Source organism: Patagioenas fasciata, chromosome 22, assembly GCF_037038585.1.
Source record: "Patagioenas fasciata isolate bPatFas1 chromosome 22, bPatFas1.hap1, whole genome shotgun sequence".
NCBI lineage: Eukaryota > Metazoa > Chordata > Aves > Columbiformes > Columbidae > Patagioenas > Patagioenas fasciata.
The window spans coordinates 181,614-208,862 of NC_092541.1; the positions used below are offsets into that span (position 1 = coordinate 181,614).

Here is a 27,249-nt window from a genome sequence, read left to right on the forward strand (position 1 = left end):
CCACCTGCAGCAAGCGCTGATCAGCCCGGTGCTGAGCCGGCCGCTGCTCGTCCTCTGAAGGACGAGTGGGCACAGACCACCCCCGCTACAACAGGGGCAGCAAATCCCTCCAAGCACTGGGGAGGAAGTGCTGCCTGGCAAGCGGAGAGGCCACGTGGGCTAAAGACGATCTAAGGGCGCGGGGCATTCTCCGAGTCTAGACTTGAACCGCTCTTTGCTTGTGTGCCTGCTCGCAGGGCAGACAGGCGCAGCGGAACAGCATGTCTGCTATTCACCCAGTGCCCCTTTACCTTCTTATTTCCTCCACCAGGGACATGGCTGATGTTATCTAAGGACCCGATTTTTGATTGCACCTTATCTTTGAAGTCCAGTTTCTCAGATTTCACCTCCACCTGGCCACCGCCTGGAACAGAAGAGCATGAACAGGGTCAGGTCCTGTGCCAGCCAGGGCAGGCTGGACAGAAACCGCCCAGGTTGGAGCTGCTGCTCCAAGGCGGCTCAACCAAAGCACGACTGGGGCTGAGCAGAGCGCGGGGAGCAGGAAAATGGCAGCACAAGGAACCCCATGGTGATCTGGGAAACCCAGGAGCTGGGGCAAGTGGGAACAAGGGTGAAGGGGCTATGCAGAGCTGACACATCCCAACGCTTTACAGAGCCAAGTGCAGGGAGCTAACCTCACTCCTCTAAATGCCAGCAGTTCCCCCTATTTATTCCTAAATATTTCCCATGTACAGCGAGGTGTTTGCACAGACAAGGGTGTCCAAGGACCGGACCAGATCGCTCCCCGACTCCCGAGTGGTGAGGCAGACGGTGACAGGACGGTGACAGCGCCCAGCACCCCAGGCTCACCCACCGCCCCACGCACCTCCCCGTGCTCCCTGTGCTCCCCAGCCCTCTCCCGATGCCCAGCTCACGCCACGACGCAGCCTATGAGGCCCCGAGGACGCTGTGGAGTCAAAGGGTACCTGGTTTGTGATGGATGTTGCCCAGGGAACCACATTTGGATGTCACGTGGCTCAGGTCAACTGGCTTGTAAACGATTTGAACCTGTCCGTGTGAGAAAGGAAAAGGCAATGAGCTTATTGCCACCACGGGCAACCTGGGGGAGGAGAGGCACAACACACACCGGCACCTGATCCGGATTCAAGGGAAAGGACAGCTTAAACCCCAGTGAGATTAATAATACAGAAGAAACTGTCATTGGAAATGGGAGATCATTAATGCCTGTGTGCAGTAGTAGCCTCTCTTGTCAGCATGCACAAGATCACCTCTCCACAGAGGGGGGAAGTAGAGGCAATTTTAAAGTGCTTAAGTGAGAAAGAAAGTGGAGTGGTAATTAATTAAGATTTGCATACACATCATCCAAAAGGAAGAGATATACCAGAGAGAAAACATAAAAAATAAATACCTTTTCTGGTGTAAAACATAAAGCTTATGTCCACAAAAACTGAAAGAACAGAAATGATCAATGTGCACAGAACTTTTAAAAGGGTGACCAAAAGATGCATTTCTGAAAAATGCTGTAAAGAAATAAGGGTTAAAAAAAAAAAGTAAAGTCTAAATATCCGGCAGGAGTTCACATAACATAAATTAAAATAGCAATAATAATATATTGAACTGCAACAGTATTTTGCGATATTATGCTCTGCGTTTTGTTTCACCCATTACGTCTCTGAAATGGGCTCCAGCAACTCCACCTAAACCGCCCCGCTCCGAGCCCCGCAGCACGGGCTCAGCCGCCTTGCGCACGGACAACCAGGGGACACGAGACGCACACACGAGGAACAGGCGACGTGGAGCCGTTTAGTGGTTACGTTAGCGGTTAAACACCACACTGGAAAACACCGACAGCTGGAGAGGTCTGGGACGGCACACACAGCACACACACACCAGCTACACCAGGAGACAAGGGGGCAAGAAAACATCCCCATACCCCCAGAAGTTACCTTGGGCTCTGGTTTTGGACTCACACCTGCGTGTGAACCAGCTGTTGCTGTAGTTAGCGGCGCCGTATGGGAGAAATCAGATCAGCTCCACCTCAAGGCTGGTTCCCACTCCCTGGGAAGTGTCTGGCCCTCATCCCTGGAGCTCAGCGGAGCGTGTGCGGCTCCATGTTCTCACCGAGCACCACAGCAGCTGTGCGGCTCTCCCAGGTCTCAGAAGGATGTGCCAGCACCAAAGGGGCCTGTGCAGAGGAGCTGACTCCTCCAAGCAGCCAGGCAGCCTCTGGACCAAGGTGGTCAAAAGCACAAAGGATTCACTGTAGCCACTGCTCTCCATCAACCGAGTGCCCTGCGCTGACTCGGAAGCCCTGGGGTGAAGGCGCATCCTTCAGTTCCCATGTTGGCCCCATGTCCACTGGCCCCAGCACCCTCAGAGCTGGGTGTTGGACACCCCTCCCTCCATCCCGCAGCCAGAGCCCCCTGTGCACAGGCCTGCCTTGTCTCCAATGCCCAAGCATACCAAAAGGCACATCTGACAGCGAGTGGAGACAGATAAGGGAGAAAAGCAACCCTGGGGGCTGGGAGCACGCTGCAGACACGGACATGGAGGGGAAGACCACGTACTAAACACACTGGGCAGGAGGGAAGCCAGATTCAGCTGGAAGGCAGGAAAGGACAGCTGACACCTTTCTAATCCCAGCTGCAACGCCCAAGGGCCTGTGAGCAATTCAGGCACCACTCGGACCTGGGCCTGAAAGACCTTCCATTTACAGAGCAAGCAATCAGCAACTGAAACATTTTCTGCTCTGGTCCCAGTTCCCTTTTCTCACAGACCCTCACCATCCTGCTGGCGAGCAGAGAAGGGGCCTCCCCATTTTAGCAACAAAGGAAAAAGGGGCTGGAGTTGCTTGCCTGGGAAACCAGTGCCAGAGACCTGGGGATCCCACCTCTCAGCATCGACAATACTTAGGTCAACTTCTGCCTAGTGCATCGCCTTGTCAGAGCATCCACGGGCTTAAAAAAAACACCAAAAACACAACCAAAAAAACCCAAAAAAACCCCACAACTCCAGGTTCCTGCAACAACAGTCCACTCCTCTTGAAGCAGCAATGGCCCGGCAAGCAGTCGCTGCTGGCAGCGTCGTGGAGGATGAAGACACGATGGCCATCGGACCCCAGCACCCTCCGGCTGCCCCAGGGCACAGCTCCGCTGCACCCCTGCTCAGAGCGCGGCCGCTGCGCCCCACGGGCGCACAGCCAGCCAGCGAGCACGGACTGCCACCGCCGGCACAGCGCGGGGAGGGACGGCCACCTCCAGCCAGAAACCCAGGCAATTCTGCACCCTCTGCCGCTGCACACGCTCGCCCACGGCGCGAGCTCTGAGTGGAAAAGGACGAGCTCATCACCCTGTGCCGAGGCTCATTCCAGCCACAGCACAGGTGCTTCATGATGAACACTAACTCCTGCCATAAACAAGTGCTCCACCGTGCCCCAGACAGTCCAGTAAGTGCAGGACCCTGGGCTAAGAAAGAGCAGAAGCAAGAAACCTGCTTCAGAGAAGTCTGACCTCAACAAAGCATCTCCTCTAGCCCATTAAATGCAGAATGACATCAAATTTAAGACAGAGGTTGCAAACCCAGTGCTCCGTTTCTCAGGGAGGGCATCCACAGAGATCAAAAACAGCAGAAAGAAAACCCATTTGGAACATCTGAGAGGCACCACAGAACTTCCTCAGATGGCCACAGCCCCTGGGTCACACTGTTTGGGGTCTCAGTGATGCTCCTCCCTTGGTCTGTCATCTTCCCTGGACCCACACTGTCTCCAGAGACACTGGTGTAAATCCGCCAACCTCTGTGGAGTTTCTCCAGGTTTCTGGCACAGGAACTGAAAGCTGAGTCTGGCTATTTATCTGGGAATGGCTGGAAATGCCAGCGTTCCAATCAATTAACTCATCATTACTTCAGGCTCAGCCTCCATGGGCACTGCCTAACATACACTGGACACTTCCATTAGCAAGGAGAACCTTAATATTTTCATGGATCATACTGGCCTGATGGGAATGGGCAGGAACTTGCGCTTGCACATTGTACAAAGTCATGTGCAACTCAGCACTACATTAAGCAAGGAGGACTGTGTTTGCTTATAAATCTATCCCTCTACTGCATCAGCAACTATGTCACTGTCTGCCGGAGGCCACCCATCCTGCAGACAATGAGGCATCGAGCCTTCCAGGTAGTGCAAAACATTAGGGTTAATGGGATGTTTTGTTACAGATACGGTTTCGACACAGGTCAGTTAGTTCTGTCCATGTCAGGCATGTACAGGACTGGTGAGGGTTCATCTAACCACGTCTTTTGGGTTAATGGGTTAAATGACAGCACATCACCAATCACTATCTGACAGCAGGGTCGCTGCAGATAGCATTGGCAGTTTAGTCTATACAACATGCCACTAATAATAAGGATTATTATAGTGCATTGAAAGTGTGAAGGTACTCACACTGCCTCCTCCCGGGATGTGTTTGATATTATCCTTTGAGCCACACCTGGATTGAACGCTGCTAAAGTCCAACTTCTTATTAACAATCTGCACCTTTGGTAGCCAGAAAAGAGTCATTGCACGTCACCAATAGCTATCTGATGGCAGCGTCACTGCAGATAGCATTGGCGGTTTAGTGTATACAACATGCCACTTATTATAAGAACTGTTATAGTGCATTGAAAGTGTGAAGGTACTCACACTGCCTCCTCCCGGGATGTGTTTGATATTATCCTTTGAGCCACACTTGGATTGAACGCTGCTAAAGTCCAGCTTCTTATTAATAATCTGCACCTTTAGTAGCCAGAAAAGAGCGTGAGAAACAACATGACCATCTGCAGCTTGACCACGCGTTATATCACTAAAACCAGGAACCTGTCTTCCAGTGGCAAGGGCAAAGAAGAACCTCTGGCTTGCTGCATAGATTTGTCTACCCATGGGCTAAAATCTGAGGATGGAGGTGGGCAGGTTACGGCTAGACTGGATAGGCCGGGCAGCCCTGGTTTCCAGGCCACAAACACTACCAAAGAGCCAGCTCAGCCCGTTTTCTTCCACTGAACAGAACACTCTGGAAGGCACCAGCGGTCTGAGACATCCCCTGCAGAGCCAGTGGAGGAAGGAAGATGGAGCTGAGAGAAAACGGCCTGCTCAGCCCCCTCTCCCACGCCGCGTCCCCTCCCTCGGACAGACACACAGCCCCGCAGCCCCGCAGCTGCAGCCAACGGGCAAACGGGCGCGGGGGGCTGGGGAGCAGGAGCCGGGGCTGGGGAGCAGGAGCCGTGTCCGGCTCCATCTCAGAGGCCTCTGAGCTCTGCGCCTGCAGGGCTCAAACTCCCTCTGCAGCTGCTGACGGGATGCAGTTCCACGCCTACCGCTTTCTTAACTCCTGTAGAGATCAGATGAAGGAGGCAGCGCTGACCAGCCCCAGATGCTCTATTGCTTACTCTCAACGCCACCTTGGGTGGGAGAGCAGCTGGAAAGGGCCTGGTGCCGCAGAGGAACCACCGACCGTGCCAACTCCACCCTCCGGTCCCAAGGCCTCTCTGCCCTCTCCCCGTACATGCAGATTTTTGTACTAATCAATTAAGTCATTTCCCTTTAGGCCTTGTTTTCCCTATTTGGGTTTCGTAAGGGCAGATGTGCTGGAGTGACCCCACACACAGCAGCAGCTGTCGCAGACAACACAGGCGAAGATGGTCCCCGCTCCCTGCCCTGCGTGGACTGGGTTGGCTTCACGACCTCTGCAAGTACAAACCAGAGCTAAGTGCGGGTACAAACCAGGCGGCACACAGGCCTGCGCTCCCTGGGCACAAAGCCTGTCTGAAGCACAACGCTCGTGAGAGACAAAGAGATGCGGCCCCCTGCAAGAAAGCAGCGTCACATCCCCCTGCGCATGCGGCCCGGACGACACCGAGCTGGCTGAGCCGGGGCACCCCGTCCTGCCCCTCAGCGCGTCCCGCTGCTGGGGGGGAGCTCCTCGCTGCGCCCCTGCTCTTGAACGTGAGAAGCACCACGGCTGACACATGCCTGCCGCGCCATTTTCCAAGATAACGTAATTCTGCAAATCAGGACCCAGTTCTGTTAGGCCAGGCTTTGCCAGAACAGTATTCAGTGATCCAGCAACACTGAGATTGCTCAAACAAAGAAATACTGGAAAAGACGTGTCCTGGCTGACTGCTGGTGCCTGTGACCCATGTACCTTTGCTTCCCCAGGCTGGGAATCCAAAATCTGCACAGACAGCAGGCTCCAGACCCATCTTCTGGACACCCTGGAACCAGACTTGTGGGACCAGCCTGCAGCCATTCTGCCAAGAGCAGCCTCATGTCCCACAAAACCCTCAACACAACATCCAGCCATTCTCACCCCCAAAGACCAACGAATTGTTCCAAATTCAGCTGTTCTTACTCCCAGTGACAACAATAAACAACTGAGAGAGAAGCTGACCAAAAAAAACCCTTGAAAATGGCAGGTTAAAAAGAACAAGCAAACAATTTAACCCATTTACAGTAAACGGAAGGGCTCCTTCTAAAATTCCTGAAAAGTAGTGTTTTGTGGGTTCAGCAGGAAAACCTTCCGCTTGGCAGGAGGCCTGAGGCCTTGGGCAGCTGGGAGCACACAGGCCAGAGCGTCCCTGCCCCTGCCCCCGGGGCTGTAGTACAAACCAAATGTGCATGGTCCGGTGAATCACCAGCCAGGGCAAAAACGCACATCAGGAGATGGAAAAGATGGTGAAGAGAAGCCATCTCAAATCCTCCTGCCACGCCAAAGTCGAACACTCAGAGCCACAGAGTCAAAGGACGGCATGCGCTGCATGGGAAGGTTTGTCCCGGCTTTGCTGCAGCAGCAGCCGCACAGGAAGGTCCGCAGGGGGCGTTTCCCCTCGGGGGACGCAAGCACAGGCACGCGGCCATCGAATGTGCACTTCTGTCCATTAACATCTGCGCAAGAGCCACTGGGCCTTCACCAGCCAGAGGAACCAGGTGCTTTCACGTCTCCACCCGTGCCGCAAGGAGGATTTTATAGAAGCCTCGGGACACGCACAGCGCATCGGAGCAGCGCGAGAGGCTCAGAGGGGTGCTCAGCAGGCAGCAGCGCAGCTGGAGCCGTGTAACCACGCGCTGCTGCTCCTGGGGCTGCACAGGTGAATTAGCTCACACCGCTTCCTCACCCAACCCTCCTCTGCTGGGCTTGCGAAATTTAACGAGAGACCCTTGCTCCTAAGCACCTGGAGCATGGAGTTCACTTTGCTGCTCACGGAGCAGCCTCTCTGCGAGCGAAAAGCGCAAGTGGTTGAAAGGACAACAGGACCACCAGTTCTGGCCATGCCAGACTCCATCATGTAGCAAGACAGTGCCTGATCGGAGAACAGAATCCAAAATCTTGCCAACAGAGTTGGATCCAAAAATCACAACATTCTGGAAAACATGCTGAGCCTGGGACCCTCGCAGGGAGGAGACCGCCCTGCCTGCTTGCTACTGAAGCAATGGAGGCAGTGTTGACGGGAACGCTCCGCTCACACCATACAGGATTCAGAAACCCAAGCCTGCGACTCCCTAGGGCTGCAGGTCACAATTTGCCCTTCCTAACCGGACACCACGAGGAGATGTCACTGCCCTGGCGGCGAGTCGGTACGCTGACGTGCCACCCCACGGAAACCACATCACCAGCTCTCCGCGGGACAGCCGCCCTGCACTAAGCCAGGCAAACAACTTCAGGACAAGCACCCCCCCAGCCAGCCCAAACAAGTCCCAGATGAGCTGAAGCAGAGCTGCCCACTGCTGTCCCTGCGGCCCCAGCTGGGCTGTGCTGCGCCAGGAGGGCTCTCCCCTCCCACACTCCACGTCAAGCACCCTCTCCCTGCGGACAGGCCCCTGGACAGCAGAGTCCACACTTACCTTGCCACCTCCGGGCTGGTGCTTCAGGTTTTCAGTTGAGCCAATTTTGGACTTGACGTTTTTCAGGTCAGGCATGGGTGCAGCGGATGGCTGGATGCGGCTCTTGGCGGACGCGGGGGACTTGGGTGGTGTGCGAACCACTGCCACCTTCTTGGGCTCCCTGGCTGGTGGGGTGGGCAGAGAGGGAGTGCGGGAACGGCTGCCCGGGGTCCCGGGAGAGCCGGGGCTGCTGTAACCGCTTCTGTCTCCAGACTTGGGCTGCTCACCTGGGGTTTGCACACAGGGGAAGGCAGGGTCAGGGCAGGCAATCTGGGTACGCGAGCCCTTCCCACACAGCCTGGTCCCAGGGCCCCCCGCTGCAGACCATGGGCAAGGGGGACATGGAGCCACTTTCTGGTACTTCAGTTTGAAGTGAAATCTCTGATTAAAGGCCATTTCCCAGTATCTCAGAAGGATGATGGTCCTCGTTGTCTGAATCCTTGGTAAGACTCCCCACCCCAGAGTGACATTAGCATGCATGACAAGTTACAGACAAAAGAGATTCAAACAAAACCCCTTTCCCATTAGAAATTTGGAAGCATTTTTACAAAATTACTTCATGCAACTAAATAAGGCTGATCCCCAACCAGTTAAACAACCCCCGACCAGTTAAACAACCCCCAGCCTGAAAGGAAATGAAAGGAGGAAAAAAAATCTCTTAAACATCACCTTTCTCAGACTTTGCTGCTGCAGGAGGTGGTTTTTTCTGCTCCTTTCTGCCTGTTTAATGAATGAGAAAGATGCTTAAACATAATAAAGCTGGAAACTTAATTGAATTAAGGTTTAATGCAGCTCTGGTTAAATATGAAATATATATATATCCAGTGAAATGCACCATTTTAATGGAAATTCACAATGCCTGATGGTTTCTGGGGTTTTATTCTCTGAGAATAATGGGCTAATCTCCCTTCCTGCAATCGAAGAATTGATCCCCTTGCCCTGGTCTTCCAGGAGAGCCAAGAGAAAGGGAATGGATGGGCCAAACAAATGGAGCGGCCTGAACCTTCCAGACTGGAGGAAAACCCGAAGGGATAAAGCAACTGCTCTCTCCTACGCACTGGCAACTACAGAATCATTTTGGTTGGAAAAGACCTTTAAGATCATCGAGTCCATGAACAGAGCAGATAAAGCCACATCCAGGAAGGCTCACTCAGAGGAATTGTCCCTGGCTCTGCCCCCACAGCCCATGGCAAGGCTGAGCAGCTCCGAATCCCCACGCGGACACGGGCGCGCCGGCCGTGCCCCGCTCGGTGCCGAGCGCGACCCCCGCGTGCACGGGGGCCCATCTGTTCACCACCCCGGGGTGCCCTGAGGCAGGGGCGCTGCGGACGGCAGCGCCGCTCCCACCATCACTCCCACCATCGCTTACCGGAGCTGGGAGGCGTCTTGGGCGCCGTGGGCGTCTTTGCTGGGATACGCGTGGCGTTGGTCGAGTTCTTCTGCGCCTGCCCGGCTGCGGACCGTGGCGCGGCCGCCTTCGTGCTGCCTCTCACCTCCGGGCCCTGGGGATGCAAGGGGGAAGAGGCCGATGGAGGGTGGATCTACCTGGGGATGGGCCACCACCTGTCGTGGGTCAGAGCCACAACAGACCCTCCTGCTTCCTACCCTGGCAGCCCAAGGGAGCTCCTGCGGGTCTCCCAAATGCAGCCATCTGCAACGTGCCCGTTCACACCGTTTCCCATCACAGCACCGCCACAACCGCTGCACAGTCACCCACGGGCTGGCAGAGCGGCCGTGCTGCTTCCCCACGGCAGCTCCTGCCCTCAGCTCCCTCAGTCAACATACACTCGGGCCTGGTTAAAAAGCATCTTCAACTCCTTTGTTCTCTAGACTTCACTGCTTTGTTTCCCCTGTTCTGTGAAGATTTTGTACAGAAGATAAATAAATCCATTGACTAGACAAGAGGCTCCAAACAGAGAGATGCGCCTCCTTTCTCCACACCTGCAATACACTGTTGTAACAGGTCCATCCTCTGTCATGGTGTTAAACACCAATATGCTATTCACTGTCTTCTGATCCTGCAGAAAAGCCTCCCCAAATCCATCGCTTCCTAATGCTGGTGTGTGCACAAAAGCTGATGAAAAACATGCAGGTGTCGGTTTGAAGCTGAGTGGTCCCGGGCCGCAGGGAGCAGAGCAGAGCCACAGCAACCCCCGTCACAGTACAACCGCATCCCGCTGCTCCTTCCCTCGCCACGGGGGCGTTTGTACAACCAAACACCACAGAGGGAAACCCCCGGCTACTTTTCACACTGCAGAATAAGCCACGGATGTGCACTCATTTCCTATTCCCTGTGTAGCACCTGGCAGTTCTAACTCGAACACATTTCAAATACATCTGCTGTTTACAGCCAACACACCCATAAAACACAGCATAAAGCTGCAAAACCAAGAAGAGCACAGAAGAGCAAAAAGGGATCTGAAAATGCCTCAGGGAAACCAGGTAACACCCTGCGGCAATGAGGTCCTTTTGCTGTAGCGCAGAGCAAGGGGACTGCATGCGGTGAGATGGACCTGGCTGCTTCCAACACCGAAACTGGAGCCAAGTCTGGCCATGGCCACTGGGAGGTGAAGGAGAAGCACATCCCATCTTCACCGAACAGGACATGGAGACAGCACAGCCAAGTCAGACTTAAGGTATTTCCCAAGGCACCTTCACTTCGCCGACATCCCATTTCCTTACCTTGGCTTTCGTTTCTTGCACTCTTGCAATGGCAGGTCGGGATGTGACAGAAGGGACTCGTTTAGAGGTGGAAGCAGGGCTGGAGGGTGTTTTCGAAGGGGCTGTGCTAGAGGAGGTGTGTCGTTGGGGGGGGGTGGAGGGTCTGTCGCCTGGGGGTTTGGCAGTGGAAGGTGAGGACTTCTTAAACATGGAAACAAAATAAAATCGGAACAAAAAAAATCAGTATGGGAAGGAAACAAAGGGGGATCGGTGAGGTGGAGCAGGATTAGAAGGTGCGATACGGAGCTGGGTGTGGGCCAGGCGATGCTTGTGCTGCCCAGCAGCACTAAGCGGTCCCAGGGCTGCACCGGGGGGTACGGGACACCTCGGCTCTACCGTCCCACACCACACAGCACCACCCCAGCCCCTTCCTGGAGGATGTGCCGCCCCAGAGGGCCTGCCCTTGCCACCGCCCTCCACACCAGTGGTGCGTTTTACCACCCGAAACGCTCTGTTTACTCCCAAACTCTCTGTGTGCTCCAATGGCAAAGACGCTGTAGGTGCAGCATTTCTGGGAGATGCAGACCACGGCTCCCAGGTCCCCTAAACTCCACACATCTGCTTTAACAACAATGGACCGTTGGTTTTACCAGCCAGCTGGCTGCTTTCTGGTCTCAGAAAATGACTTCTCTAACCCCCCACGCAACCCCGTGTTTGGGGGTTTGTTTCCGATTCGGTTCGCTCCCCCGCTCTCACAGATCACCGCGGATTGCACCCTCCAAACGGGGCGAGGGCGGGAAAAACAAAACGCTCTTGGAAGACAGAGGGAAGAACAGAAGACAATGGCAAGGTTTCCTAAGAGGCACAACGGCCCGGGAGAGCAGGAGAGGGTCAGGAACGGCACAGCCCCTGCTGCATACACATCGCCTCTGGTTTTGTTTCTTAGCTTACCTTCGGTTTCTTTTCCTCAGCTCCAGTCCCTTCCTTGTCTTTGCTGTCGATGCGACCTGACAAATGGACACACACAGTTACACTTCTTGGGACTGGTCACTGAACTCTGGAGAGACGAAAGCGTCTGCGCTACAGCAACATGCACGCTGCGCGGGTGTCCGTGTCCCTGCTCTCCTTCCTATTAAATATTATTCTTAGAAATATTACAAAGTCACTCATTTCTTGCGGAAATACTTCCACATCGTAAACACACTCTTTCTGGGTTAACAGACGATCCTGTGCACAGGCAGCAGCGCACTGGTCACCACCGGAGCATCAGACACACGCAACAAGGTCTGTGCGAGATCATTTTGCCCAGATTCGCAATCGGTTCAAATAGCACCTGTTCAGCTTAGGACCGAACAGTTCTCTTCGACCCTGAACATGAGTCTCCCTCTCTGAAACACCCATTGGTTCTAACGATCATATAAAGATGCAAATGGAAGGATTTGCCAGTCCTAGCGGCACCAGGTTGCCCGTGACCTCATTGAAAGCTGCTGCTCAGCGTGTTAACTTTGCAAAGTAGCTGTGCACCGGCTGTTGTCACCCCAGGCCTCTCCTGACGGTGTCCTCCGCCGCCCCAGCGCACCCTGCGCCTCCCGCCTGGCTCAGACCCCGGGCCAGGGCTTCAGCCGTTGTCCTGCTTCATTTGTATAACGCACAGAGTGACTGGTAATATTTCAGTGTTTTGTCCCATTAGTCTACGAGCACAACAGATTGCAGTATTACTAATTAGCAGATTAGAAACAGGGAGGAACTAATGCTTGTACTGTAAGGCACTAATAACAAAGCCCCTTTTCCCCATCTTTAGCTAATTCTTCCCTAATCCAGGAGGAAAAGCTGCTGACACTCTCCCCAGTGTTCTGGACACTTGCTCTGGGGGGTCAGACCTCTCCCACTGACACGACCAACGTTGTTAATCCAGCACTGGTGATCCTGCTGGATGTACCACCCTTCCCGAATTCAGTCAAACTGCAGACTGGAGCAAGGCTGGAGCTGCACAGCCACACGGTATCTGTCTCTTTGAAGGAAAAGACTATCATGTAATTAAAGAATTCCTCCTATTGAATCAGAAAGCAGCTGACTCTGCGCAACCCATCCCAGCCCATCATCGTTTTCAGGCTCCAACGCGAGCACCAGCAAGCCATGCCAGTGCCCTGCAGCACGTGCCAAGCGTCCTGCTGGCTTATCAGGTGGAGAACAAGAAGGATCTTATGAGCTTTAGCGCCAATAGAAAAAGCTACATCGACAACTTCTTCACAAACCCCACGCAGCGAAGAGCACGCTGCTGCAAACCAGAGACACTGAGCGGGACTTCAGGGCCACCCCAGGACAGGCCCTGCGAACGGGGACCGGAGCAGATGCTTTCTAAGAGCGCTGGACGTGCCCTGTAGCGGGCAGAAGTCCAGCCAGCTGCAGACCTTGCCTCCAACAGCAGCCAGGAGTGGGTATTTAAGGGAAAGTACAAGGACAATACGGGGCCTTTTCCATGGTTGGACCTGTCACCTCACCTTTTTCCTCCTCCCTTCTCTTTAGGAAAGCCAATGCAAAGAGTTATGGATCTGGACAGCGGACACATGCAAACCAGACGGCACAGGCTGGAACAAGCTGCAGCGCGCGGGCCAGCCCCGCTCCCGCATGCCAGAACAACGCCCTCCGGTCTCCATCGTCTCTAGGAAGGTGCCAGGTGTGAGTTAAGGTGCCCGCCCCACAGATCCAAGGAAATCAAAACCAAAACAGGTGAACAAAGCATGACCGGGAACACGCCAGCACCATGCAAGGGTCACAAAACCAAAGCTTGTACACCAGGACACCCAGGATTAAACTAAAGGGGAAGGAGAGGGAGGGAGAAGCAGAGGCACTTTGTCCATCAGTTCACAGCAAAGGTCCAGGCCAGTTCCCAAGCAGCGGGACTCGCGGTGTCAGCAAGCTGGAGGATGGCTCAGGCAGCCTTGTCGTGAGCAAACCGCCAGCAATGTGAGCCCAGGGCAAACGCTGCACACACCTTTGAGGAGGGGGACACGACTGACGGCTCTGTCTGCAACACGGGCACAAGGTTTCTTCTTGGGCATCCAGCGTTCTCCTGTACCTGGCACAGCGTCTGCCAAAGGAGCATCTCTGACTTCCACACCATCTTTCACCTCGGCAGGGAGTCTGGCTGATTCTAGCAGGGGTTCAGAATCTTCCCCGTCCGCAGGCTCAGGTTCTTTCTGGGAGATGATTTCAGAAGGCTCTGATGGGGTGACATCTGCGTTTTCTTCCTCCCCCAATGGCTGTCTACTCTTCTCTTGGTCCTCTCCTGCTTTATGTGGTTCAGTTTCAATAAGAAGTGCCTCTCTTGGAATGTCTCTGAGGACATCTTTGGACTTTTTTTCTCCAAACTCATATTCTTTAGGAGTTTCCTTGGCTGTTGCTGGACACAAACCCACTTCAGGTCCTGGCGAAACATGCTGACCCACCAGAGAAAGTAAATCCTGTTCAGAAGTTTCATCGACATCACGGTCCTCATCTCCCTCCCGTCGACTGGCATCTTCTTTTACCGGGGCTCTGGTGCACGAAGGAGACGGCGCAGCTGCCCCTGCCGGCCCCACAGCGAACACACCAGGACCCCGCTCTGCTCCCAGCGCTGGACCCACACCAACGCCTTCTCTGTCTCCACGATCCCACAACTCATTGTTGTCCTCGCCAACTCGGGAGCCTTGATACATATCCAGGGGTATTGGGATGGTGACCTCAATCCTGGTGGGAGCCGCTGCTGAAGCCTCCATCTCATGTGACACAAGAGGCCGCGGAAGAACCCCAGCGACCGGCTCGGCGGGCTGGTGCTCTCTCCTTATTGCATCTCCCAGACGCTCCTGAGGGCCAGGCTGCGCCTTGGGAGAGCTTGGCTCCCCTGGAATCAAAGACGCAGGGTACGAAGCATGGGCAAACAATTAGCACTGGCATGTCAAATAAGTAGTCAGACATAGTGCTGAAGAGAGACCAAGGACTTCTGCTATCAAACTAAGGGAGAAAGCAAGTCCCACATTGCCCTGTTGAACAGACAACTCACTTCTACAGCGGTTTTTGCCTTTCAGGAAACTCTGCTCCCCATGGGAATCAGGTAAGGACCTGGTCTCTCCGGCCACCGCCATCTGCCACCCCCGTGCTATCAGCTGCTTCAGCCACAGAGGTTTCCAGAACCACCTGTTTGCTGGTCAGTGACCACCTCTTCTTGGCTCAAGGGCCTCAACAAAACAGGCCAGACACCTCCTGTCCTTCACGAGCGTACAAAATCCCTCAAGTCCTCTACTCCGTGCAGGAGAGGCTCCTGCAGACGTGGCACTGACTACATCCTCCCAACGTCCAAACCACCTCTGCTTGGCTCTCCAGAACACGTCTGCTGCCAATGAGCCCAGGGAAAAGCCCAGATCAGAGTATTCAGTACTGAGATCCAACTGTTGATTCGTTAGTTTAACAAACAAGATTAAAACAGGAAAAGAAGAAGTCAAGACTTACTCGGTCTTTTATCAATGTTCTTCCAATTTTAAACGTAATGGCTAACTGAAACTACCACACAAAGACCTCGGAAACTGTGGTTTAAGAGAAATCCTTCATTGGCACTTATTGGCAGGTAATATTTGAAATGCGGCATCAAGAAGCACCTTTTATAACCTCAAGCATTTGAAGGGTGTTCATGCAGCAGCCACCAGGCCGCCCCGGCTCGTTTCTGCTGCCAGTGAACAGAACGCGAGCACTAACGACCCCGGCCGCGCTCCCACGCCGCGGGCCTGCTGGTGCCTCGAGGCGGACACACGGCACCAGGGCAAGGGCGGCAGAGTCAGAGGACGTCTCCACCTGAGACTGCGAAGGCATTTTAACAGGCGCCATCTTCGCTGCAAAGACCACTTTTTCAAATCCCATAACACAAAAAATGAAGGTAGGCAGTAAGAACATATCCAAGACCCTGTGTATTGATAACCACATTTTCCTCTGAGTCAAACAGAACTATTAAAAGGAAGCAGCGCATTACTACCAGCCCACTTGCAGATAACTAACAATTTACAGAAGAACCTAGAAATGTCATGTATAGGTTACATCAGAGCTCCAGCTACATGTATGTCCCCATATCTGACAGCTGATCCCAGAAAGGTCTTATTAAAAATGTGGTGAGAAACAGCAGCCAGAACCAGAATGCCAGAAGAGAACCCCAGCCCCACCAGCAATCCTCGTTTATTTTTCTGTAGTGGTACCACTGCTTTTTAAAATACAGAAGACTTATTAGTCCAAGAAGCACTGGACAGGCAAGCGAAGGCCTCACTTTAACTGCAGGGAGCAGCCTGCAGTAACAACTGCACGGTCTGTGTGTGGAAACCAAAAACCAGCCGAACTCTGCCCTGAGCTGAGAGAGTAAAGACCTATTTACCCCTTCAGAAGACACGGATGTTTGTAAATGCACTAATGCAGCCAAGAGGAGGAAAGACGCTGCCCAAGCAGCTGAAGGAATGTATTATGTCTTTATTACGTCTACTACACAGAAAACTACCTTACAAAATAGGGTTTAACTAAGATTTCAACCAGCACACCGGAACAGTGCCACGGTGTACTACCGCTAGCCAGAGAGCGACACCAAAGTGAGCCTGAGCCCGTCAGTCTGCCCCACCGAGCACAGAATTAAGCCCGGGGTGCTCTGGGAAAACCCCGTCCTGAAGCTTTCAGTCCCGTCTGAACTGAGCAGAGCCGAGAGGCTTCCCAGACGGCCAGGAAGCCCCTGGGTGGCCTCCGGCTCAGCCGAGCAGAGGCACAACCAGCGCCCTGTGAGCGCTCACGGCCACCAGGCCCGGCTCTGCCAGCCACACTCCCTAACACCAGGACCAGGAAAAACCTCAAAGTCAGGGCATCAATGAGCAGGCTTGAGACATGTTTGAGGTTGGAAAGAGACACGGTAATTAACAAAACAATTCACTCCTTTCACGTGTGACATGTAGGGCCCAAAATGACTCGGTCTGATGCTGCGCAGTTCCTCCTGGCTAACTGCACCATCCCGGCCGCTCATCACTTTTTCATCCCAGAGGATGCCCTGTTCTGCAACCGGACAAAGAAGCACCAGGGCTCCAGTCACCTGAGGGGCAAATTTGGTGTATGAAAAGCTGCAGCTCTCTGGAAGGGGCATGTTGGAACATTCAAAGCATGTATGACCCTGCCCTGGCAGAACAGGGAGAACCGCACAACTGCTCATACAGAGCAGAGCGTTTGCAGCACAGAAGAAAACTCCCAAGCCACCGGCACCCAGCACGTGTGGGCAGCAGCAACAGGGTCCCCAAGACAGACAACTCGCTCACCTTGAACAGCATCTCCTGCAGCGTGGTCCTCCAGGGTGGGGGTGGCTCCTACGCCCGCCTCTTCAGCTGGTCCCCATCCAGAGAAAGAACGGGAGAAACATCATCAAAACAAGAATTCAGTTTAAGCATGTCTCTGGATAATTCATTTAACTCCCTGCTGATTCTGCCCACCAGCGCTGCATTACGAGCAGGGCAGTATCAGAAAGGAAATCGGCATGTGCCAACGACGGACCTAATGAGATTCATTCAGCCTGTGCTACCCGCCCCGGGAGGAGCGTTCCCAGCACACACCCCGGGTGCTGGGGCAGCTCCCACACCCCGGGTGCTGGGGCAGCTCCAGCTCCTTCGGACAGAGGTGCAGAAAACTTGGGGATGGATCTCCTGTCCCTGCTCGCAGCCAGCACCGCAGTGCCAGCAGCGCTCGTGTGAGCACCTGACTCGCCCACTGCGATCAGCTCTGCTGAGGCCACTTGACATCAGTAAATCCAAGTCTGTCTGATATAAATCTGACACTTCCGGAACACTGGTGTATTAGAGAAACACATTTTTCTTCACAGCAATGATAGTTTGTCTCTATCAGAACTTTTTCAATTTATTATATGTCTACTTTCAAACCAGCTTAATCAATTATCTCTGTACACCACAGTTCTACAGTCAAACTGGAATTTTCTCAGTTTTCCCCATTTCTTCCCGAAGAGCTGAGGACACCCGGCGTCCTCCTGGCTCCCCGTGCAGTGGATCCGCACTGCGCACCTCACAGCCGACCAGCGGCCCTGTGCCCAGACCCGCACTGCGCACCTCGCAGCCGACCAGCGGCCCTGTGCCCGGACCCGCACTGCGCACCTCGCAGCCGACCAGCGGCCCTGTGCCCAGACCCGCACTGCGCACCTCGCAGCCGACCAGCGGTCCTGTGCCCGGACCCGCACTGCGCACCTCGCAGCCGACCAGCGGTCCTGTGCCCGGACCCGCACTGCGCACCTCGCAGCCGACCAGCGGCCCTGTGCCCGGACCCGCACTGCGCACCTCGCAGCCGACCAGCGGCCCTGTGCCCAGACCCGCACTGCGCACCTCGCAGCCGACCAGCGGCCCTGTGCCCAGACCCGCACTGCGCACCTCGCAGCCGACCAGCGGCCCTGTGCCCAGACCCGCACTGCGCACCTCGCAGCCGACCAGCGGCCCTGTGCCCAGACCCGCACTGCGCACCTCGCAGCCGACCAGCGGCCCTGTGCCCAGACCCGCACTGCGCACCTCGCAGCCGACCAGCGGCCCTGTGCCCAGACCCGCACTGCGCACCTCGCAGCCGACCAGCGGTCCTGTGCCCAGACCCGCACTGCGCACCTCGCAGCCGACCAGCGGCCCTGTGCCCAGACCCGCACTGCGCACCTCGCAGCTGACCAGCGGCCCCTCGCAGCCGACCAGCGGCCCTGTGCCCAGACCCGCACTGCGCACCTCGCAGCTGACCAGCGGCCCTGTGCCCAGACCCGCACTGCGCACCTCGCAGCCGACCAGCGGCCCTGTGCCCAGACCCGCACTGCGCACCTCGCAGCTGACCAGCGGCCCTGTGCCCGGACCCGCACTGCGCACCTCGCAGCCGACCAGCGGCCCTGTGCCCGGACCCGCACTGCGCACCTCGCAGCCGACCAGCGGCCCTGTGCCCGGACCCGCACTGCGCACCTCGCAGCCGACCAGCGGCCCTGTGCCCGGACCCGCACTGCGCACCTCGCAGCCGACCAGCAGTCCTGCGCCCAGCCCGAGGCTCCGCCAGTGGCTCAGGGCTGGGCACGGACAGCTGGCCCAAGGGAACATGCTGTGGGCTTGTTTCAGCGTTTGGGAGTTGGCAGAACCCTATTTGCAGCCACTGCTGTGCTCAGGTCCTGCCTGAGGCCTCCAGGAAACGCCAGCAGCCATCGCACAGGGGACACACGCTCACTGCTCACACACACAGCACGGCAGCGGCTCCCTCCCTGCTCCCTCTGCCTCGGACAAACCCCCGTCCCTCCCTGGAAAACCAGACCCAGGCGCAGTGACTCCCAAGGAGCATTCAGTCTGAATCAGCCACTTTGCTTTCTCTGCATTATCCTCAAAATGCGCCAGCAGCCCAAGAACCGCTGCAGTGCCTGGTCTGCACCTGCCGCTGCGCAGACGCCGCCAGGGCCGGGCCGAGCGCGGTGCCGTGGTGGCCGGTAACCGGCTCGTCAGCGACGCAGGGCTGCCAGCAGCCATCAGGCATGACCGGGACCGGCAGGAAAGCATTCAGCCTGGAGATGGGAGGAGAAGCCACCAGAGACACCAGATAGAAAGATTGCCAGATGTGGAGCTGAGAAAGAGAGAAGAAAAGCCTGCAGGTTTCCCCCAGGATGGCGAAGGCAAGAGGACAGTTGTAAGCTGGAGTTTCTTCTGCGTGCCGTGGAGGAGCAGCACGCAGCAGAAGGAAAGCACCTGCGAGAGGCTTTGTAGTGTTATTTTTAAGCACTAACCAGTCCAGCTCTCTGCTCTGTCTGCATCAAGATATGAAACTGCACCTTGTTTTCCCTCACCTGTGGTTCCTTCTGGTATCTCCCCGTGCTGTTCGACACCACCCTGATCCTCGTGGTCTCCTTCCTCCACTAAAGGTGCTGTGGCATCTGAAAAACAATGCAGCTTTCACACAGCCTTCGCATGGCAAAACCCTGCAGGGTCCAGGACGTGCCTGAAGAACGCTGTGCTCACAAAAGCACCCGACGCCGTCCCTTGAGCCAGTGCTGCGGAAGGACAACCGAGCACGACACAGCACAGCCAGCATCACAGGGACACCACGAGCTGTTCCCTCTGCCGCACAGACCCCGGATCCCCAGTGTCTTTCCACTCCCGCAGCTGAGGGCTTCAGCATGAACCCTGTCTGAAAACGCAGCCGCTGGTGCCTGATGTGCACGCGTGGTAATGCTGTCTGCGCGGGGACACGGCCGGCCTGGAGCAGCACAGAGCGGCTCCCACCGGATCCCTTCACAAACCATCCGCGTGCTGTGACTGCACCGCACTCTGGGCAGCCCTGAGACACCTGGCTTGATGCACCCAAGGGAAGTCTGCTCGTCGTGACAGTGCTGACACAACTGGAAGAGGGACAACATCCTCTTCTGCACCAGCCAGGTTTCTCATGCTGCTTTACTGAGCTGCACTCACAGGAACAGAGCCACTCGACAGGTCAGCCCACACCTGCAGTGGGACGGGGCTGGATGGAACTGGTCAGGATCTAGGTCCGCTATTCTTATGGACAAATTTTGCAAACTAAAGCCTGTACTTAAGTCTCCAAGAGACAGATACTTGGGATTAAAGCAGCCAGAAGAACACAGAAAGTGCAGTTAATTAAAACAGTGAGCAAGTCTCTAGGCCACTTTGGAATTAGATTCCTTCCACAAACACGGTATTCAGATAACACTATGGAGCAGCTCAGACGTGCCCTGAGTGCTACTAATATGACCTTTACATCAGCACAAAGTTTTGTTTTATGTACAGACTCTGCCCATCTCACCATTCCAGCACGAATCACGCTGTACTAACGAACATGTAAATACAGAGGGGACAGAAAGAGAGCAGCGAGTTACAGCCACCGCTGCCAGGGAGCACCGCGAGCAGCACGTGCTGTCGGTCCCTGGGGGAGCACACACCACGGGCCGCTCCCAGCCGCGCGGCGCCAGCAGCAGCAGCTGTTCCTGGGCAAAAAGCCTTCAGGAAACGAACTGCAAGCAGCTTCCTGAACTATAACAAACATTTCACCTTCTCTTGCCTTCTAACCCATTCTCCACCTTTAAAACTCATTGTCGTATTCTGCAGAGTGGCAAACATCGCCTGTGACGAGACTAACGAAGAACATTTGTCCAAGAGTGCAGACGCTCTTCCTGAGAAACCCCACCAGAAAAGGCACAGCGAGTCTTTCGCAAGGTTTACCACGACCCCATCCATCATGGTTTCAAAGCAGTAAGTCAAAGAGCTCCCACCTTCCGTAGTTGGGGTGCTCTTAGCGTCAGATGTTTCAGAAACAGGCTCATCCGATCCATCATCGACTGGTATCTGAAGGGGATAGCCTGGAAAACATTCAAATACTTAGAACAACTCCGTGGCTACGAATTATCGCCTGAATTAATGAACTCTGATTGCCCAGATCCACAGCAGCAAGAAACTGTAACTGGGGAGTATAAACACCTGAACTAATAAGCAAGCAAAGCGTGAAAATGCCAACCAAAAAGCGCCAGTGTCATCACCAAAAGGAACAAGCAGGAATCCATCAGCAAAAGAAAAGCCCAGTAAACTGAGCAGCTAGAGACAGCAAAGCATGGCACAAGCAGGAAAGGAGATCTTAGCAACGTAAGCAGAAAAGATGCACAATTTCTGAATTGCTCTTGTCCTCTCTTCCACCTCTGGAGCCTTCGGCCTCGCTCCCTGAGCAGGCTGCTGCGCACTCCCACCACGCGCTAACTCTGCTCACTGCAGACCAGCAAGTCTTTGTAAGGGGTCCGGCACCGCACATCACCCGCTGTGCGAAGGCTTGGTTGCAAAAGTCGGCTTTTAGAAGAGCAGGGAAAGAGGCACAAGTCTCCTTCTGCAAGGAGTCTGGGCAAATAAAACAATGAGAACTGGAGAAAAAGACTTGGAAAAGAAGATTCAAACTAACATAAGCAAAATCCCTGGGAACCTGTGATGTGCAAAGCTGAGGCTGAGAGGAGCTATCAGACTGAAACGCATTACAGAACCCAGGCTGAATGGATGCTACGGACTCTCTCCAGGACAGGGACAATCCATTTATTTGGTGCAAGCTCTGTCCAAAGCACCTCAAGCAAAAACCACTAAGATGATGTTGTCATGGAGCACAGCCCATGTGAGTCCCACCAGGTCTGCTGGCACTACGTGGGTTTCCAAGCTCACTTGTGGATCATGGTGGAATGAGAAAGGAAAGGCTTCTTGAGAAATGCAGGTCTGAAATATGGGACAAAATACTCTCGCACGGCCCACTTTCCCAGAGCTCTCTATTCAGTTCTCTGCATCTCCCTGCGCAGGTGAGAAAAGCGGGCAGCAAGCAGCATCCCTGAGCTGTGTCTCCAAATAAAAGCAGTGCTGTGTTTGTACAAAGCAAGGAGTGAACACAGAAACGCACATTTGCAAAGCTGCAGCAATAAGATCTTCACTGGTCTAGATACTGGGGGTTGTTCTGCTCTTGCTGGGCAATGACCACAAACAGCAACGTTTTCCTGGGGCTACGAACATCAGAGCATCTCATGGGCTACCCCAGTCCACCGGTTGCAGCCAGCTGGTCCACGGCAACCTTCCAGACACACACACCGTCTTGGGGACATCCCCCAGGAGCCCTGGCACCGCCACACTGGCCCCGCTCTCCCCATTTCGGTCATTCCCTCAGCACTGGGCAAGGCAGGTCCTTGACACCAGCTCCTGGAGGCGCTCACCTGATGGGACGTGCTTCTCCTGGCCGGCTGCGTGATCCTCCATCGCAGTGACGTCCTGACGCTGCTCCGCCACCTCTCAGCAAAGTGACCTGAAGAGTGAAAACCAAAGCCTGACATGAGATGCCTTGACATGAGGCCCAGCTGGTGCGCTCCCAGCTACTGCTCCGCAAGACAATTGTGGTTTGTCAGCCAGTTTCCAGGAGCATTAAACATCCTATTGCAAGCAATCAGGCAAAACCAGCCAGCCACCTCTCCAGCCTCTGTAAGAAGAGATCTACTGCGTTCCCTTCTGCTGATGAGCCCTGAAATCACACCACTGCGTCTGGGAAGGTCACAGCTCAAGGTACATGTTATCTCTTGGGTCTCACAGCGGTGCTGAAACGCTCCGCGAAGCACCTAACTCTAGTGCCTCCAAATGTTTGTCCACAGCATCAAACGGAGGAGGACAGCGGGAAGGGAGAGTTAACATGGCAAACTGGGTTCTAAAAGGGCCAGACACTGCTCCTGGGCAGAGCTGCTCCAGCCCCGCAGGTCACTGCAAGGCAGAGGACAGAAGAAATTCACCTGTGGATATGAACCAAAAGAAAAACACCAATTCTGCATGAAAGACGTATAAAGGAACAAATGTTACCTGTCAACAAAGAGAAGGTCTAATTATTCTTGCACAAGCGAGAGCATGTGCCAGTCACTACCGCCATCAGCGTTTTGTCACTGGCGACCACAGGAGCGTCTGGTCAGTGCAGACGAACTTCTGCTCTCTCCAAACTCCTTCCAGCACAGCTCCGTTCACTAAACATCTACAGACATTAACATCCTTGCTTCCCAACTGCGGACCCTGAGGCCAACCCTCACCAATCCGCTGTGCTGGATTTAAACGGGGCTCACTGTTTCCTTATGCTGCCTCCTTTCCTCTCTTCCTCCCCCTTGTGCTTCTGGAGAAGAGCAACCAGCGTCTCCCCGGCCTCCCCAGAAACACGGAGTCCATTCCCGCCCCTGACAAGAACCTCCCGGGACACCCGCAGGCAGGGCTCCCGGCCGGACGCTGCTGCTCTGCCGCTCCATGGCCAGCACCCAACAGCACCAGACACCGGCCCTCCGAGGAGAGCCAGAATCCGCCCCTGGCACGGCAGCGCTGACCCGTGACTCAGCACAGCCCGCTGGGACTGCTGCGGGCGCACGGGGACGCCTGAGCAGCCACCCGGGCCACGGAGCGGCCACCCAGGCCACGGAGCGGCCACCCTGGCCACCGAGCGGCCACCCTGGCCACCAAGCGCCCACCCGGGCCACCGAGCGCCCACCCTGGCCACCGAGCGCCCACCCTGGCCACCGAGCGGCCACCCTGGTCATGGAGCGGCCACCCCGCTGACCAGCCAGGGCCGGGGCTCCGCAGCACCCGGAGCAGCCGGGAGTTTCTAAGGAGTCTGTCTGAGCTGCTCAAGGAGCTCCACGCTGTGCTGCCCACGGCGGGGCAGACACAGCCCCTGTCCCCACTGAGCTCCACGCGCGGCAGGATTCAGCCATTCAGGTAATAAATTGATACAATTAAAGAGAATTGAAACCTCATTGAACCGTATATTTTAGACTTCTTAAACAAAGATGGTCTGAGAAGTGCACATTTGAAAAACTACTTGGAATGCTGAAAGAAGTGTATAATGGTAATGCTATTTGTTTTTCACAGGGAGGAAGGGGAAATCCCTCTTAGGGAAAAACACATTAAGGGGAAAAATGTTCTAAAAAACTGTAAGACCAGCCACACCTTGAAGAGATGGTTCAGAAATGAACAATTACACCAAGGATAGCTACGCAGAGATCAACTCTGGCAGCACCCTCTGCATGACAGATAAAGCGCAAACCCTCCTAAGAAACTTATCCACTTCCACCAGAAGTATTCTTGCCAACCAGGGGGACACTATCTAAAAAGCAACAGCCCACCCCATAATTAACAGCTGCTCCAAACATCACCCTTTCCAAGCCCACAGCCCGCCGTCCTGCCACTGGGTGTCACCCAGAAGAGCCTGGCTCCATCCTCCTGACACTGCCCCTTTCCATATTGATCCCCAGGAATGAGTCCCCCCTCAGTCTCCTCTTCTCCAGCTCCAGAGCCCCAGCTCCCTCAGCCTTTCCTCACACGGGAGATGCTCCACTCCCTCCAGCATCTTGGTGGCTGCGCTGGACTCTCTCCAGCAGTTCCCTGTCCTTCTGGAGCTGAGGGGCCACAACTGGACACAATATTCCAGGTGTGAACTAAATACATGGGAATGTCTGTACTAAAACACATTTAAATCTTGTCTATAGGGCATAAACCAGCCCTAGGTGTTGGAAATAAACTTCTGTAAAGCTGCATGTTTCTTGGGGCTGGTGACCCGTCCAGGCTGCAGAGCACGAAGCCACAAGGTGTCACAAGCTGTGTCCTGTCCGCAGGGACTCCTGCAGAGTCGGCAAAGGGTGGACGTGGCCCCACACAGACACGGCATGGACACGGCACGGACACGGATACGGGCACGGACACGGGCACGGATACGGGCACGGACATGGGCACGGACAGGGACACGGACACAGCGCAGCCCACGAGCTGCTGCCCAGGCTCCCCAGCAAACCGTCACCAGAGCCTCCAAACTCTGCCAGGGGACACTGAGATCCCAAATTAGGTCAGGCGCCCTCAAATCTTAATTACTTGGCAAAAGGTTTCTCCACAATGAAAGGTAAATAAAAGCAGGCCCGAAAACAACGTACCCTATTGAGAGTGGCCCAGCAGCAGAGGGAGAAGAAAGCAGATGCCAGGGACCACACAGCTGTGCTTCGGTGGCGGTCAGCCTTGCGTAATCGGTGCCGCACGACATCGCCAGCGCTGTCACAAAGGAGCGCAAAAACGCATCCCCGCAACCCTCTGGTGCCAGGAGACGCGCGCTCCACGGAGCCCCCACCCTGCAACCCCGAGGACAGACGGACAGACGGACCTGCCTCGACAGCCTCAGCGCACCCGGAATTGTTCCCGTCACAGGAAAGAGGCAGAGCCTTGATCTGCAGCAATTCACACTGCACGGCCCCAGGGATCACGAGTCTGGGAACCAACAGCTCGATTTACACATGCACGAATCCCAAAATAAACTAGGTGTCGCCGGATCTGTTTGCAGCTGGGTACCAGCCACACATTGGCAAGAAAACAGAGGAAACAGAATTTTCGGTGGAAGGTGAGTGCAACGCTTTGAGGAAACCCTGGCTGGATGGCGCGCTCCGGTACCATCGCCGAGCGCAGCTCAGCAGCTCCGTATTCCACACCAGCCACGAAACGCCCAAGCGATCCCCAGACGATTTCGGGGGCAGAGCGGAGCTGCTGCGCCCTGCACCGGCCGGCGCTGTCTCCCTCCGCTACCTCATCGGGGGACAGCGAGCAGCCGCTCGTTACCTGAACATGAAAATTCAACAGACATAAGCTATCCCAGCTGTACCTCTGAAATGTGATCAAACACAAACAGGGTTTTAAATAAAGCATCATTCCATCCGAATTACTTAATTAAAATGAAGTGACAGCGCTGTGAAAGGCTGTGCATAATTCATAAGCAACTTCCTTTTCATCTCCTTTGTGTACTTCTCCAAGTACTGTTTTTCCAAGAAGCTGACAGAGGAACACATGGGCAGTGATCTCATCAATCGCAGGCAGCGCCCAACGTGCAGTGAGCTGAGAAATTACAGGGACTTTCAAGTTATCCAGTCAAGAGGCTGAAAAATATCTTTCAGGTTCAAAGACAAAGGACTCTTAGAACAGCAGCAAGGAGCTGCATTTTTGAGAGCATTTCTTTTGCATCTTTTTTTTTTCACATTTTTCCATGTTATAACTTAAGTGTCTTTCCGGGGGCCCGGAACCTGTGACCCGTCTTCCCGGCGGCAGGACACCCACACGCGGACGTGAGCCGGCTCCAGGTTCATGGCACAGCAGCTGTGAGGCGCTGGAGCCTCCTCGGAGCACCAGCTTAAGCACACCCGCTTGGGACCTAAAGGTTACTGAGACCAGGCAACAAACAGCTCCCAAAACAGAGAGTTACATACTACCACATCTAGAAAGGAGATGGGGGAAAGGTGAGGGTGGGACAGGACAAAGAAGCCCCAGGGAGCGAGATGCCACAACTCCGTACAAACAGCATCAACAGAGAAGAGAAAAGCTGGGTTCCAAGACACAAGAGCTCGTGGAAGGTCAGTAAAAAGCCCTTACAAACCAAAGCTCTCCACACCAAGAGCTCCGCAAGCTCTAACTGCTGGGGTCACCAGCTGGCAATGGTCTGCAGGGCACGCTCACGGCTGGAGAAAAGCCAAGGGATACTGCCATGCTGAGCTCCTCAGTGCTGCTGAGATTTACACTAACAGAACCCGCCAGCCCAAATCAGCTTAGGCGCAGCTCGGCAGTTGCCTCCATGCAGGGTGGCAATTAGGAGACCAGATTATCCGGGCACACAACTCCAGCCACGGCCCGACCTGCGAGAGATGGGAAATGGTTCTGTCTGCACATCTCTGCCCAAACGAAAGGGCACTGGAAATGTGGCCTCTTCCAGAACAGGAGCGTGCTGGGCATCGGCTGAGGGAACACACACAAGCTTTGCAATGTAGGAATATTAACACTAAATCTTGCATCAGTTGCTATTGACAGAAGAATAAGGTGGTTTATGAAAGACATGGTGTTATTCCTGTTGTCCCCGCAAGGGGAACAGAGGTGGGAAGGCTCCACAGAGCGGCTGGGGACAACGCGGCCCGGAGGGTGGGCTGCAGGCCACCGACCGTCTGTGCCAGCTGCACCGCGCTCGGGGGACACCAGAGACCCCGTGGGACACGGGGATGGGAAGGCAGCAAAGCTCCCTCCACCTCCCCCGGCACGTCAGCACCGCCACGGCAACCCGCAGCGCCTGCTGCCGCTGCCCGTACCCTCCCGCACCTT

The 27,249-nt window shown here is 55.0% G+C and overlaps 2 protein-coding genes across 11 annotated transcripts in view; both read right to left on the reverse strand.

The window, feature by feature from the left end:
* The window catches only part of MAPT (microtubule associated protein tau), a 40,902-nt gene that overhangs the window by 4,819 nt on the left and 8,834 nt on the right, over window positions 1-27,249 (reverse strand). Inside the window, exons 2-15 of one of the 10 annotated variants that reach the window (XR_011735534.1) lie at window positions 22,323-22,411; window positions 20,862-20,948; window positions 19,425-19,511; window positions 16,888-16,953; window positions 11,528-11,583; window positions 10,598-10,777; window positions 9,285-9,417; window positions 8,585-8,635; window positions 7,877-8,142; window positions 4,682-4,774; window positions 4,442-4,534; window positions 1,409-1,520; window positions 966-1,047; window positions 291-403 (exon numbers count right to left, since the gene is read on the reverse strand). Coding sequence is in view for 9 of the 10 variants with exons in the window: in XM_065856139.2 (XP_065712211.1) it covers window positions 291-403; window positions 966-1,047; window positions 4,442-4,534; window positions 4,682-4,774; window positions 7,877-8,142; window positions 8,585-8,635; window positions 9,285-9,417; window positions 10,598-10,777; window positions 11,528-11,583; window positions 16,888-16,953; window positions 19,425-19,511; window positions 20,862-20,948; window positions 22,323-22,365 (1,350 nt within the window). In the remaining variant the exon portion in view is untranslated. Of the gene's footprint in view, window positions 1-290; window positions 404-965; window positions 1,048-1,408; window positions 1,521-4,441; window positions 4,535-4,681; window positions 4,775-7,876; window positions 8,143-8,584; window positions 8,636-9,284; window positions 9,418-10,597; window positions 10,778-11,527; window positions 11,584-16,887; window positions 16,954-19,424; window positions 19,512-20,861; window positions 20,949-22,322; window positions 22,412-27,249 lie in introns of those variants that run through there. The other 9 variants (XM_065856142.2, XM_065856139.2, XM_071798158.1 and 6 more) reach the window with 9 other exon arrangements.
* Window positions 11,591-16,859, reverse strand: LOC139825470 (uncharacterized). Its single transcript, XM_071798159.1, has one exon. It carries the CDS (start codon window positions 14,332-14,334, stop codon window positions 13,489-13,491), a length of 846 nt encoding a protein of 281 aa, XP_071654260.1. The 5' UTR covers window positions 14,335-16,859; the 3' UTR covers window positions 11,591-13,488.